Source organism: Electrophorus electricus, chromosome 19, assembly GCF_013358815.1.
Source record: "Electrophorus electricus isolate fEleEle1 chromosome 19, fEleEle1.pri, whole genome shotgun sequence".
Taxonomy (NCBI): domain Eukaryota; kingdom Metazoa; phylum Chordata; class Actinopteri; order Gymnotiformes; family Gymnotidae; genus Electrophorus; species Electrophorus electricus.
This window is the reverse complement of record NC_049553.1, coordinates 12,742,596-12,758,010: the sequence shown is the minus strand read 5'-3', so window position 1 is coordinate 12,758,010 and position 15,415 is coordinate 12,742,596. Positions and strand designations below refer to the sequence as shown.

General features: G+C 37.8%; 1 protein-coding gene across 1 annotated transcript; it reads right to left on the bottom strand.

The window, feature by feature from the left end:
- Positions 1-2,648: 2,648 nt before the first annotated feature.
- LOC113568758 (Fc receptor-like protein 5) lies at positions 2,649-14,640 on the bottom strand. Its single transcript, XM_035519997.1, has 9 exons — positions 14,610-14,640; positions 8,647-8,919; positions 8,104-8,382; positions 6,544-6,822; positions 6,137-6,382; positions 5,929-6,036; positions 5,467-5,562; positions 2,834-2,908; positions 2,649-2,749 (listed from the first exon to the last, which is right to left on the bottom strand). Exons 1-9 carry the CDS (start codon positions 14,638-14,640, stop codon positions 2,649-2,651), a joined length of 1,488 nt encoding a protein of 495 aa, XP_035375890.1.
- Positions 14,641-15,415: the final 775 nt, after the last annotated feature.

Here is a 15,415-nt window from a genome sequence, read left to right as displayed (position 1 = left end):
TGAAGAGGCTGAGAGGTGAGAACATCTGTACGACAGCCCTCACAACACAACCCCATGCAAATGCAAGAACAACTTCTCACAGGTGTATCAGTATCACAATGTCTCAAAATGAGCTAAAACCAAATGAGTGAAACAATCAAAGGCAGAGAATAAAGAGAATATTACAGCACATAGTATTGTTGGACTCAAGGATCTTGAAAATTCAATTGTTTGTTACTAGTATCTACATGTAATCTTCCTTTAAACTGGCTTTTCAAATTTCATGAACTTCTGCCTTGCTATACAAAGCAATCACATTTTTATTGAATTTCCACTTTGCAAATGTCTCAGATTCCTTTAGACATCTGAGTGGTAAGACTAAAACTTTGACAAGTAGCCTATGGAACAACATAGATAAAAGTTCTGGTTAAAATTTTGGATAGAGTAGAGTATTACTTCTTCTGTAAAGAATTTCATATTCCTTCATTGTCTGAAACTTTAATACCAATGTTTGCTTAAAGACCAAGGAACCCTCAATCTCTTATCTTCTGCTAATTAAATTAATTTTACACTTCCATGTATGCAATATGAATACTGTTCCAAAGTCCAATAAATGACAAATTTTGTTCCAGCAAAATTTCATACCTTTCCTTGTAAAATGGGTGGCGCTTTTGTAAGGATTCTATAAGCTTTACTCTCAACAGCCGGAAAGTTGCTGCCCCTCTCATATTCTCTGCCTTCCTGCTTTCAAACCCTCTTTGAGTCTGAGCAACCTATACAGCTATCTATCTAGTAAAAGCCAAAGCTATCTAGCTATCAAGTAAAAGATGGAATGGTTATTCTAAGGACACACACATAGCTGTCCTGTTACACTTAAATGTTGATTTTAATGTTTGTACATGTGGATCAATATACCGTATTGATTATCTTGGGATAACAGACCTAAGTTTGATTTTATAGATTTTATAGATCAGATGATCCTTCACACGTTAGAGCATCATAGTTACACCACATCTGCATCTTGTCGAATAACAAGTTAATTCTAAATGTATCAAAGCAGGCTTCACTGACCTTTTAAAGATACTAAATACCCATATGTTTATTTGACACAAATGACCATATTTTGCACAAATAAAAACTGTGGCATCCTAAACCAAAGTCCTCATTTTTTCTTGATGGAAATTGTATGAGGAGACTGTTTCAGTTATATTGCACAACTCACAAATACTAATAGAACATAATTAAAACATTAATAACAGGAGTATATTATTGTGATATAATTTATGCAAGTGCCACTATGTCACTATGTACATTTAAGTACTGTAAGCATATAGCTAGGAAACCTGAAGAAGAAGAGACAGACCTCCACAGATGAATTTCCTGAAAGGTACTCACTTGTCTTTTATCACTGTTTTTCTTCAACAGGACTTCTGCTTGTATGGAACAAAGTGACAAACACTTTCCACATTCACTGTGTGTCTTATGTTCTGATCTATAATTATTTGCTGTTGGTGGATGAGAAGACAAATATCTGCAACATAAATGAGAATGTTTATCAAGCACATGTATGCAACAAATATTTTTGCATGCATTGCCTAAATATGTGTGTAGTTTCACTGACTTGTACCGATTCACCATGGAGAGAATCCTGTACAGCTGCATGGGTTCCTGGTGCAGTGGTCTCAACCACATGATCTCAACCACAGGAACTTACAAAGAGTGGTGAGGTCACGTGACCTCTTCACAGGCAAATGTAGTGGTTGGTGACATATTGCTCAAAAAGGACTGAGAGAAAACAATAAGCATATGCAAAATTTATTAAATACACATCACAATGCAATAAGGCCACTTGACTGAGAATTCATAGGACACAAGCTACTCAACTACTACAAACTTCCAGGGACTGATAATAGGACCAAAGCAAAATACACCATGCAAATTACTCCAAAGTCTCAAAGCAGTATACACTCCATACTACCAAAGGGAAAGATGCCCTAATAGTGCTCACCCATCATGTTCAGCATACACGAGGCCCCCACGACCCCCTCGTAGCACCATATCCACACAGCATGTACTGCTAGCACCAACTTATAGCACGCACTTAAATGTGAACCCCCACTTGTAGGACCCTGCCTGCTGTTCAACACAGATACAGCAAGACAGGACCCTATCTGACACTTTACCTGCCAAACCTTGTAAAGCCTAATGGGTGCGTGCACATGACAAGGATTACCCGTCTATGCATGAAACTTCACACTTACTCATGTGGAAGAGATGCGTATTTTTCATTTTACTGTAACATTACATTAATGTAACATCTTCCATCAGGCAGACACTTCACTGCTTAACCCCACACAGACTACTCTCATTAACTATAAAGCTTAACCCAATACAAACTACTGTCCTCAACCAATTACAATGATGTGTTTTATGCGGTCTATAATTTCCCAGAGGCCAGAGAAAACACGAATTATGTCTTCCTGAGGAATTTCTATATTGTCCAGATTCCATTGGCATCTTATCACTTAGTATATAAAAGAACATTTTCACTACTTTTGTTGCCACGTTTGTCACTAATGTTGTTAGAAACACTGACAAATTTACACATTTCCAAGATGCAAAATAAAGAGCAAAAGTAAATTAGTGTTTAATAAAACCATTTTCTTGCTTTATCTGGCATTTATGAAGTGGAGCTGTGATGTTCTACTACTGTTTTCTGACTTCTGTTTCAGTTCTGAGAACATCACATCAGTGCCCTCCCTGGTCTTCTCTAACAGAGCACAACACACATGCATTAGCTTTCACCACAAAAAAACAAGGTATATATATTTCATACACAAGCCCATCGCCCCACCTGTTTGTTTTGGTTTCTTCTTGGATTTCATTTTAATTTGAGCATAAGTCACATCACTGGGTCCTGCACCAGCATCTATTAAAGAGAAAACAAACTTCTTTCCCTCATTTTCATTCTAATTTCATAATCTTTTAAAGCTGCAACATGTAAATTAGTGGAATTACTGAGTCCAGAGGAGAAATAAATACACTGTAAAGCTTAAAATATTCCAAAGTCATAGCAGTCAGATCAGATTTGGTGGGAATCTTTTGGTCCTTATCACATGCACATGCTGTGTACTGACAGCTTTGAGTGAGAAAAATGAGAGGCTTGAGTGAGAGGAGTGAGATGTTTTAGTGAGAGAAGTGAGAGGAGTGAGATGTTTTAGTGAGAGAAGTGAGAGGAGTGAGATGTTTTAGTGAGAGGAGTGAGATGTTTTAGTGAGAGAAGTGAGAGGAGTGAGATGTTTTAGTGAGAGGAGTGAGATGTTTTAGTGAGAGAGGTGAGAGGAGTGAGATGTTTTAGTGAGAGGAGTGAGATGTTTTAGTGAGAGAGGTGAGAGGAGTGAGATGTTTTAGTGAGAGGAGTGAGAGGAGTGAGAGGTTTTAGTGAGAGGAGTGAGATGTTTTAGTGAGAGAAGTGAGAGGAGTGAGATGTTTTAGTGAGAGAAGTGAGAGGAGTGAGATGTTTTAGTGAGAGGAGTGAGATGTTTTAGTGAGAGAAGTGAGAGGAGTGAGATGTTTTAGTGAGAGGAGTGAGATGTTTTAGTGAGAGAGGTGAGAGGAGTGAGATGTTTTAGTGAGAGGAGTGAGATGTTTTAGTGAGAAAAGTGAGAGGAGTGAGATGTTTTAGTGAGAGGAGTGAGAGGTTTTAGTGAGAGGAGTGAAATATATTTCAGAGAGAGGATGTGAAAGGAGTAAATTGCTTGAATGGGAGGGATGAAAGGTTTGCTTTGGTGAAAGGTTACTTTCTTTACAAATGTTTGCAAAGTCCATGTTTGAGTTTCAGACTAAAACAGCACATTTTAGTCTGAAATGTATAGTGACAAATATACTAACAAAGAGGATCACGTAATATTTATACATTGATTTCCAACACTACAGGACAAATGTTTATGGTCAAACTCATCCCAAACCAACACTATAGGGTTCTGATCAGGTGATTGTGGGGTACCTTTTGTCATAGCACCACAAACACAATTACATCATCTCCCAAATGTTTCACAATGCAGACCACACATGCTGCCATCTGACCAAAGAGCAGATTTCCAGTGTTCTAGTGTGCATTGGCTGCGTTCTTTTGCCCAAGACCTGCTAGCTGCTAGAGATCAGTAAAGCATGTATTTCAGATGAAATCTGTGTTGCTGTTAACTGGTGATTTATTAGGCTAATGATTTTAATATGCTTGTCCTTTTCAGTAGAGGTACCTTCCTTTCCTGGGGTATCTGCATAGGAGGCAGTTTCATTGCAGCAATTGGTGGTTTTGGCCACTGCATTTATTAAAAAAAAAACAAAAAACAAAAAAACAAACAAACAAAAAAAAAAAACAAAACAAAAAAACTTTCAGAGGTTTTGCTATTTTCCTAACTGACTAGCCATTACTTTTTAGATTAATTATGGTTTGACTTTGTCTTTGCTTAGTTCAATGTAAGATTTTGGCCAAATAAATACCTTGGTATCTACTTTACCTTGCTAAATATAAATAATTATCTCTGGTATTTAGACTAAGGACGGTTTTGAGAATTTAGAGCATTTCTGTTACCTTTGTATTCTTATAAACTGTTGTATTTTTGGTAGGTGTGTACAAACAGATACTGTACATCAAGTGTGACTGATACCGGCATCAAACAGACATTACGGCAAATAATCTGTCAACAATCATTAAATGAACTATAACCTTGGGTTACAGTTATTGATGATGGTCAAAAACATGTATTAACATTATAGTAGTCATGTGAACCTTATAGCTCATAAAACAAGGACAAATTCCAAACATCCAACAACTGATGGTATATTTGTATCTTTAAGTCTGCAAGATACAATCTGTTAGTTTCTGTCCAACTCTCTCTCTTACACACACACACACACACACACACACACACACACACACACACACACACACACACACACACACACACACACACACAAGATTGTAGTAAAATTGTTGATATTGGTCTTTATTCCTTTATTTTGGGTTTTTTTTGCTTTAAACCTTTGAGTAAACCACAACACTTGACCCATACCTAGTATCATCTGTTTATAATAATAATAATAATAATAATAATAATAATAATAATAATAATAATAATAATAATAGAGTTCATAATTTAGGGTGGTACTGTATGGAAAAAAGAGACAGTGTTAAGTGTCTCTCCATTCAGTCTTGTGTTCTTTTAAAATAATTTGTATTAAGTGGTATGTACCTTTACTGTGAAGTTTCAAGTTTTTCAGTTCTTTTTTTGAAAAAGTTCCATCAGTTGGGTCTGTTAATGTATTATCTGACATTAACATCAGATGTTCTTACCATTTCCTATGTGTTTTATTTTATTATTCACAGCATATACATACGTGTCATTGTTGGATGAAGCAGTAAAATCATTACAATCATTAAAATCATTACATTAAAGTAGTAAATCTATTTGAGATGAACTATACCTGTAATCCTGTTACCAACATTGGCATAAATCAGATCACCTCCTATTAAAGAGGAAAGAAGGCCGTGTAAATAAAAGTGTTCATTTGAACAAAAAGCTGGTGGGTTCAGCGAAAACAGACCAATCTGCTTGCAGCAGTGAGGTTCCTGAAAGAGAGCTCCCAGGCCCAGTCCAACTCTGCGGACCTCTGGCCCGTGGTCTGGCTAGTGTTCTCCTGACGTCCAGTAGGGGCAGACAGAGATCTTGTACCTCCTCACACAGTAAAGCAGTTGCAACGTTAATAGGATCACTTTTCACTTTCATTTAACAGTTCATGGAAAAGGGATAAAAATACTTTTTATGCTGTAAATTGACAATGTTTCTGGCAGCAAGAGCACAATCACCATGGTGTACATAAGTACTTTGTCTTTAAATAGTCTGTGTATAACTGTCATATGCTACAGATAAATGGATGCTTTCAAACCTTTGTTCTTGTAGCTCAGGAACAGGATAAGTATGATAATGAGCAACAAGGTTAAACTGATTCCCACAGCTGGTCCAACTATTACACCATTGGATCCAGGACTTAAGACTGTGGAAGCAGTGACATAAGTTTGAATTTACATTCAGAGCACTTTATGCTTACTGAAATAATGTAAAATAAATCAAAACTCATGAAATTTATTTCTCACCTCTGACTGAGACCCAGCTCTGCGGTGATGCTCTTCTTTCTGGGTATTCACAGCAGTAGAGACCCTCATCTGATTTTGAGATGACATGGATGGTTATCTGTCCTGTGGTCTGGTTCCAAAAGAGTGATCCATCTTTATAGAAGTAAGATATGAGGTTAGAAGATGTTTTGTTCAATAAACATCGTAGAGTCAGAGAATCTCCCTCAGTCACAGGATGTACAGGACTGTCTAGGATCACATCACCATCTGTAAAAGAGACGCAGAAAACACAAAACGTGGAAAATACACACAAGTATTTTCACATGCATGAAATATTATTCATCTAATTCTACAAACAAATATAGTAGAATTATTATATTCTATCACTAATCTTATATTTCATGAGGAAAAATTTACTGGAGACCCACCATGCACTGTGATGTTGACAGGTTTACTGCTCCCTCCAGATTTAGACTGACACCAGTACACTCCAGTATGGGCTGTGGAGAGAGAGCTGATGTTGCATGTAGAGCTTGTAACTGATCTCCTGTCTGATGGACAGTCTGACACACTCCTATCTTGTGAGTACTGCATGACTCTCCATGTAGTAGAGTTCCTCTGGTCCTCACAGCTCAGTGAGAGAGAGTGACCACTGAAGTGTTGAGTTCTGTTAGGAATGATGATCAGAGAGACTAGAGAAGACACACCTGCCAAATCAGACAAATCAAATGTTGCACAATACTGTTAAACTAATGCCACATACATGAACTGTTCACTGTACTACAGGAAAACTGATAGTTTAACTGAAAGAAAATACTCAGACATTCATACTCTACAGTACTTTAAAATAACAAAATGATGGTATTTCTGTATTTAACCACCTTACCCCTAAACAAACCCTGTACACACCTGAGCTCAGTTCTCATCTCCTCACACACTCTCTATTCACTCTGAGCCTTTTTGCAGTCCTTAATTCTACAGCTTTTTCTTAACACTGTAATGTTAACTGCATTGTCTTCTTAACACTGTATTGTTAACTGCATTGTCTTCTCAACACTGTATTGTTAACTGCATTGTCTTCATACACTGTATTGTTAACTGCATTGTCTTCATACAGTGCAATGTTAGCTGTATTGTATTCTTATGACTGTAATGTTAACTGCATTGTCTTCTTAACACTGTAATGTTAGCTGTATTGTCTTCTTAACACTGTAATGTTAGCTGTATTGTCTTCTTAACACTGTAATGTTAACTGTATTCTCTTCTTAATACTGTAATGTTAGCTGTATTGTATTCTTAACACTGTAATGTTAACTGCATTGTCTTCATACAGTGTAATGTTAGCTGTATTGTCTTCTTATGACTGTAATGTTAACTGTATTGTCTTCTTAACACTGTAATGTTAACTGTATTGTCTTCTTATGACTGTAATGTTAACTGTATTGTCTTCTTAACACTGTAATGTTAGCTGTATTGTATTCTTAACACTGTAATGTTAGCTGTATTGTCTTCTTAACACTGTAATGTTAACTGTATTGTATTCTTAACACTGTGATGTTAGCTGTATTGTCTTCTTAACACTGTAATGTTAACTGTATTGTATTCTTAACACTGTAATGTTAGCTGTATTGTCTTCTTAACACTGTAATGTTAACTGTATTGTCTTCTTAACACTGTAATGTTAGCTGTATTGTCTTCTTAACACTGTAATGTTAACTGCATTGTCTTCTTAACTCTATTGTTCCAGTGTAAAAGCAGCAGTCCTCCCTCACTCATGCAGGTGCTGCCTTGTACATGATGTCACTGGGAGATCCTGCTTGTTTCTGTAGCTGGAATTCAGTGAAGCCTCTCACACTGTCTATGTAGTTTACTAAGAGTGTGCAGATATCAGCCTTTGAGCCAAAACCAGCCTTGTGCCACCTCTGTTATCTGCATGTTGTTTATATGTTCAGCTGTATATAGTATCACTATCGCAGAAACTCCCTTACCAGTAATGTTTACCCAGAGCGCATCACTGTAGTGTGTGTAGTAGACTGGATTTCCTCTGCCAGCTCTACACCAGTACTGGCCTCCATCAGAAAGCTTCACTGCACTGATGGTGTAGGAGCGTGTTGCAGTGTTGGTCTCATTCTCAGGGTTCTGTGTGTGTTTGGACCAGTAAAACCTCCATCCAGCAGACTGCTCCAGCTTACAGTACAGAGTCACTGGGTTTCCCATCACTGCAGCTCCTTGAGGGCTAGATGTGAGTTCAGGTTTAGGTTTCACTGCTGATGGAAATGAAACAAACGGTTCAGGTCATAAATTAAGTTCACATGCTGCTTCCAGACGCTTTACCACAGTCATTATATAACAGAGTGACACAATCTATTAGGATGTAACATCTCAGCCAAAGTGCTGATACAGATCTGATCTCATGGTGACCTGAGGCTGATAGTGGAGGTAACTCAGACTGATGGACTGCAGATATTTGGTGTCATCTGTAGTCATATTATGTTGTGGTTAATAATAACTAAAGAGTTGAACACACTCACCTGGTACAGTCAGTCTAACAGCATCACTGGTGTGGGAGTAGCGGGATCCTCCTGCCTCTGTTCCTCTACAGGTGTAGTTACCTGTATGAGACTCTTCAGCACCACTGATTGTGTACACCTGTTCTCTGCTGACAGGACTGAGTGAACCCTCTTCATTCCAGCTGTACCGCCACATAGAGACACCTCTTCTCTGTATGTTACATCTGAGAGTGACAGTCTCTCCCTCAAATACCTGTGGATCAGGCTTTATGGAGGCCACAGCTTTTGGTCTTGCTGTGGAAAGATCATCAAATCCACTGAATAATTGCTTCTTTTAATGAAGTTGTTTTTATGTATATGCACAGAAAGAAGGTTATTTCTAAACTGTTACTAAAACAAATAATATGTAACAGTAGATAAGCATGAATATTTTCTCAAATTGTGAAAATGACAAATAAATGTTGTAAATAACCTCCCCAAATTGCATTAGGCACTACTAATATAAACAAGAGGGGGTGTTGATTTCCAGTAAAATTATTCATCTCAAATTTCAGCCAATGATATTATTCATCTAATATCTAAGCACAATGGTTAACATGGAAATGTTAAGGCCACATCAAGATCTGTTTACAAATGTGACAAAGGTGGGGCAGATGGTGGAGAAAGTTTTTGGGGTGCGTGATAAAATGAAATACAGCATATAGGAATTTCAGGTACACAAGTTAATACAATCTGATATTGTAAGGGTTGGCAGCAGGCCGAGGCCCCCTCCGGCCACCAGAGGGAGGCCTCGAGTCAGGCACACTACTAATCAGGCTGGGCTACACCTATATAAACTCAGTGACCCAGTCACTCAGTGTGGGGTCTTTGCTAAAGTGTTGAGCCAAGCTCCTAGCCGGTAACCTTTGTGTATTGAGGTCTGTGAGCCCTTGTGCTGCACCTCTCTTCAGCTCTGCGAGGGTGTCTTTGTTATTACACGTCCCCTCCCCTCTCCAGTTTTCCCTCTCAAGTCTGTCTCTCTCCCAGGGCTCTCCTTAGCCATTAAAGTTCCTCCCTGTTTTCTGGTTTTGTTTGGGAAGGTTAAGTTTTGTTTTCCCCAGGTCATCGAGGTTGCCGTTCTTCCCGTGTTGTGCTTTGTTCTCCCTTATTCCATGCTTGGAGTGGTGTTTAGTTTTTCCTCTCATTTTGCCTGTTCTAAGATCTAACTGTTTTGCACACGGGCCACCATCATTAAAGCGTGGTAGCTCACCCAGTAGACTGTTGGTGTCATCTGATCTGGGTCTGAGCCCCATTATAGATATTCACTTGAGAATAACTAAGGAGTCATTAACTGACCTCTCAAATGGCATTTTCAGTTGCTTTTAACTTTCACAAGCTGAATGCAACCTGACCCAAAAGAATGGTACTAGTAAATAATGAAAGGTTTTATGTCAATTTATGTTTCACATTCTGTGCCCCTCTGTACTCATCTCTGTACTGTGCTTATCTCTGTACTTATTCTAAAAAGTGCCAGTGGAGCAGCAAGGGATGCAGATAAATAAACTCTGTAGTAAATCATCATCATAAATTACCAAGCATTACTAAACAAGTATTTATGTCTGATGAGGGGGGATGAATCTGGCCTAAAACTCCACAAACACTGTAGCAGGAAAGGAAAACTAGCAGGTTTTATCACAGTGTGATGATAAATGGAATGGATGAGCCCTTCACAATTAAATCATTTATAAAGAAATAAAGTTTATAAAGTTTGCTCACTTTACCTATTATAAGATGAAAATTAAAATGATTAAAACCAACAACTGTAAATAAGATATTTTCTCAGTTTGATCACATTAAGGTTAATAGAGTGACTCCATTGTAAGGAAGTGTGTGTCTAATCACTCTCTCACTACAAAGGTACTGACTGCATGGTGAGATGAGGCTGAGTATTGATTTACTGAATATTGATCACACTCATTCCTCTAATGCCATTGCTCTCATTTAAATAATTTATGAAGAAATATTTAGGTTTGTGAATTGTTTGGTGTTTTTTTATTTTTTGCCTATAATACAGGAAATATTAAAATAATTAAAACAAAGCTTAAAAAGTTAAGAGAGTGACTCCATTGTACGAACGTGTGTGTCTATGTAACGGCCCGAGTGCCGCAGGATGAACATATCGGCACTAAGAGAAAACCAGGTAGGTGTCCACAGACAACAGGTTACAAACAATAATGTAGTTGAACATAATCAAACATGAACATGATCAACGACGGGCAACCCTGCACTCTCCTGCAACAGTTTAAATACACGCAGACATTAGACACGGAAGCCGGTAGAGGTGTGCGAACATGGTCATGGAGAATAAAGACTTTCACTCCAACTTTCACTAGCTAATTGCCCCTACATCACATGTTCATTAGTCAGTATTAACCTCTCTGATCAACTATTTACTATGTTTCAGGCAGTCAGTAAAATAATCATAAATTATGTTTATTTTAAATGTATATATTCTATGAAGTTTCAATATTAAATGAATTTTAGTAATAAAGTCTAATGTTATTTAAAATATATTTGGAATGAAGGTTTTTAAAACACAAAGACCTTCATGACTGTACTGTGAATTCCCTTTCGTAGACAAAGAGTTAAAATGCTAATCTTATGCTCACTGAAAATACTCTTCTTATTTTAACTTCAGAACAAATGAGAAACATTGAGCTCAGAATGTCACTGCCAGAATGCTTACATATACCAGGATGAGAGATCACATATACATCATGTATGTTTAAAACATGTCAATATTGCATTATTATTACTGGAGAATTTTAAGAATCTTATTCATCTGCATATTTGGAAGTTGTTCCCGGTTTCAGTCCACCCTCTTTGTGTATCTGTGCATGTGATTACCTGTCTCTGAGTCTACAACTTCACTTTCAGTTGTTTGGTCACTACTGACGAGAGGTTTCGGATCTGAAACCAAGAGACAATGGAGGAAAGCTGAAGTGTGCTAAGTTGCGAACTCTGGTGAGGAAGGCGGACCCCGACTCTCATGCATGAGTTCTGAGTGGCTCCCACCTGGCACCTGTATATTATGAGGTGAGAGTTCATTCTACCTGTATATTATGGGATGTGAGTTCATTCTACCTGTATATTATGGGGTGAGAGTTCATTCTACCTGTATATTATGGGGTGAGAGTTCATTCTACCTGTATATTATGGGGTGAGAGTTCATTCTACCTGTATATTATGGGATGTGAGTTCATTCTACCTGTATATTATGGGGTGAGAGTTCATTCTACCTGTATATTATGGGGTGAGAGTTCATTCTACCTGTATATTATGGGGTGAGAGTTCATTCTACCTGTATATTATGGGATGTGAGTTCATTCTACCTGTATATTATGGGATGTGAGTTCATTCTACCTGTATATTATGGGGTGAGAGTTCATTCTACCTGTATATTATGGGGTGAGAGTTCATTCTACCTGTATATTATGGGATGTGAGTTCATTCTACCTGTATATTATGGGATGTGAGTTCATTCTACCTGTATATTATGGGATGTGAGTTCATTCTACCTGTATATTATGGGGTGAGAGTTCATTCTACCTGTATATTATGGGGTGAGAGTTCATTCTACCTGTATATTATGGGATGTGAGTTCATTCTACCTGTATATTATGAGGTGAGAGTTCATTCTACCTGTATATTATGGGATGTGAGTTCATTCTACCTGTATATTATGGGGTGAGAGTTCATTCTACCTGTATATTATGGGGTGAGAGTTCATTCTACCTGTATATTATGGGATGTGAGTTCATTCTACCTGTATATTATGGGATGTGAGTTCATTCTACCTGTATATTATGGGATGTGAGTTCATTCTACCTGTATATTATGGGGTGAGAGTTCATTCTACCTGTATATTATGGGGTGAGAGTTCATTCTACCTGTATATTATGGGGTGAGAGTTCATTCTACCTGTATATTATGGGATGTGAGTTCATTCTACCTGTATATTATGGGATGTGAGTTCATTCTACCTGTATATTATGGGGTGAGAGTTCATTCTACCTGTATATTATGGGGTGAGAGTTCATTCTACCTGTATATTATGGGATATGAGTTCATTCTACCTGTATATTATGGGGTGAGAGTTCATTCTACCTGTATGTTATTGGGTGAAAGTTCCTTCTACCTGTATATTATGGGATGTGAGTTCATTCTACCTGTATATTATGGGATGTGAGTTAATTCTACCTGTATATTATGGGGTGAGAGTTCATTCTACCTGTATATTATGGGATATGAGTTCATTCTACCTGTATATTATTGGGTGAAAGTTCCTTCTACCTGTGCTGAAAGAACATCTTAGAGAAGTGGTGAGAGAGCTGCTCTGACAGATCTGTGAGGGCTGTAGGAAACAGACCAGCAGAACGAGCTGCTGCTCCTGGGAAACAGGTTTCGCTTCACAACCCTCAGCACCAAAAAGGACTCAAGTTAAGGAGTAAGTGGGAGCTGAGAGTTCAGGTAGGGTGCTTCAGTATGAAGACTGGCTACCAGGGTGCTTCAGTATGAAGACTGGCTACCAGGGTGCTTCAGTATGAAGACTGGCTACCAGGGTGCTTCAGTATGAAGACTGGCTACCAGGGTGCTTCAGTGTCTGTTAGATTAAACCTCAGGCTGTTCTGAGAGGCTGTTACACTTGATATTCAGGGTACATCAAGTCTTGTTTAAATAGCTGATATGCACACATGGATATACTGGTGTGTTAACATTTTGTTATTGTTACTGCTGTTTGTCAGCTGATTCTAAATGGATGAGCTAAACAGACCCAGAAACTCACACTGGCTCATATTATTCTTTTGCACATGTTTTGGAGGATTTTCTGTTCCTGTCTACCCTCTTCATGTATGTCTGTGCCTGGCATTACTTTTGTACTTCTCTTTCAGTTTCTGCCTTAGTATGGAGCTTGTGGCTATTTGCCAGTAAGTGTGAGGTATGTGTAATAAAGAGCAAAGACTCTGTTTCCTGTCTCTGAGTGGGTCTGCTTGCCATATGGCCACTACAACATTGAATGCAACTGCAATATTTCAATATATCTTTGGTGGTTGCAGGTTTTCATTCCAACCAAGGAGCAAACACATTGCTATTACACTCAACCAGCTGGTTTCAGTCTTCATTAAGTGGATTAATCATATTGGGAGTGGTCATTTTAGCTGTGTGCACTACCTTCAATGCACTTAACATCTGCAGACCCACTGGCCCGGGTGAATAAAACTGCCCACCTCTAAACGAAATGAAGATATGAGTATGAATCACCTTGAGCTTGTACAATGCAGATGAGCAGAAGTAGCACTAGAAATGTGGAGGAGTAAACAACAGTATGTATTAATATGAAATATTCACTTCTATCACAAGCTCCAAGTGTCTAGAAAAGCTGAATTTGACGAAGTTTCACAGAATCTGTATTAATGCTGTTTCAAACACTATGCTACATTATTCTCAGGTCCACATGTAAACTTATCCAAATCAATACTTGTTCATTTTGTACCCTGTTTTATCTGTTATCCTGTCAGTCACTCTTGTGAACAGAAATGTCTTCCAGGAACAGACTAAGTAACACCAATTTTTGAATATTTGTCACTAATGCATGATTAAAGTCCTGAAAACATTAACATACAAATGTACCAATATAAAAATATGCCAACAGATAAATCAAACACCTGATATAATCAATAAGTAACATTACAATCCAAATCTTTTCATTCAGCACTAGAACAAATCAGTTGGTCCTTATATTTCTTGAATAAAAACATGTCAAAAGTACCTTAAACTGAAACTCTCTACACTGACTTCAGCATAAAAATAACTTAAAATCCAGCTGAGCTACAAAGCTTGATTTAACCACACAGAACTTGATTACTCAGGATCCTCAGGCTACATATTAACAACATATTAGCATTCACTCTAATAATAACATAATAATGCCATAATTCACTCACAGAGCAGCACAGAGAGAGGACAGAAGTCCATACTGTCCTGCTAGCGACTGACTGACAGAATGAGAAATAATGAGCATTAAAGTCTCAGCACTTCCTGTTTTCTTACAGTTAGAGACAGAGAGGTGCAGATGAAAATTCACACATTTCTCATTTTTAGGAAATCTTATTCAAGTTACATTTGAGTACTGCAACATTAGCATATATAAAATATAAGCAATTGCTACTTCAGCAACTACTTCAATCCTTTCCAATAAATAAATAAGTGGTTCATCTTATTAAATGCAGGGCATACATTTTTGGAGATTATTAAATGAAGTCAGTCATCTACAGTACCTTACAGTCTGATACAGTAACAAAGTCAACTGGTCAATTAAAAACAGAACTGGCAAATTAGGGATTAATATAATTGCATATACTAAATACAAGTCAAGTAATGGCCATCTTCATGCACAGTACTTTGAAATCAGTGCTAAAATGTAGAATCCTAAAACTACATGTCCAAACATGGTGGTGAGGAGCAATAGCAACAGTAAGTTGCAGAGGAAGTACAGAGTGAACTGTTGCTGGCTCTGCATGTGAAGTGAGAAGGTTCTGACACCTCTAGTGACACCTCTAGTGTCGTGTCAGAGTGTGAAATGTCGTAGTATAAAATCAGTGTTTAAATATGTTGTGTTCATGGGGTTAAACTCTAAACTGCTTGTTGCTTTTACCCATAGAATTGTTAAAATGAGGTGTGAAATAAACTTTATCTATCCAGCTCCATCTGTCCTTACTGCGGTGTTCACCATGGAGATGCATGCTGGGAC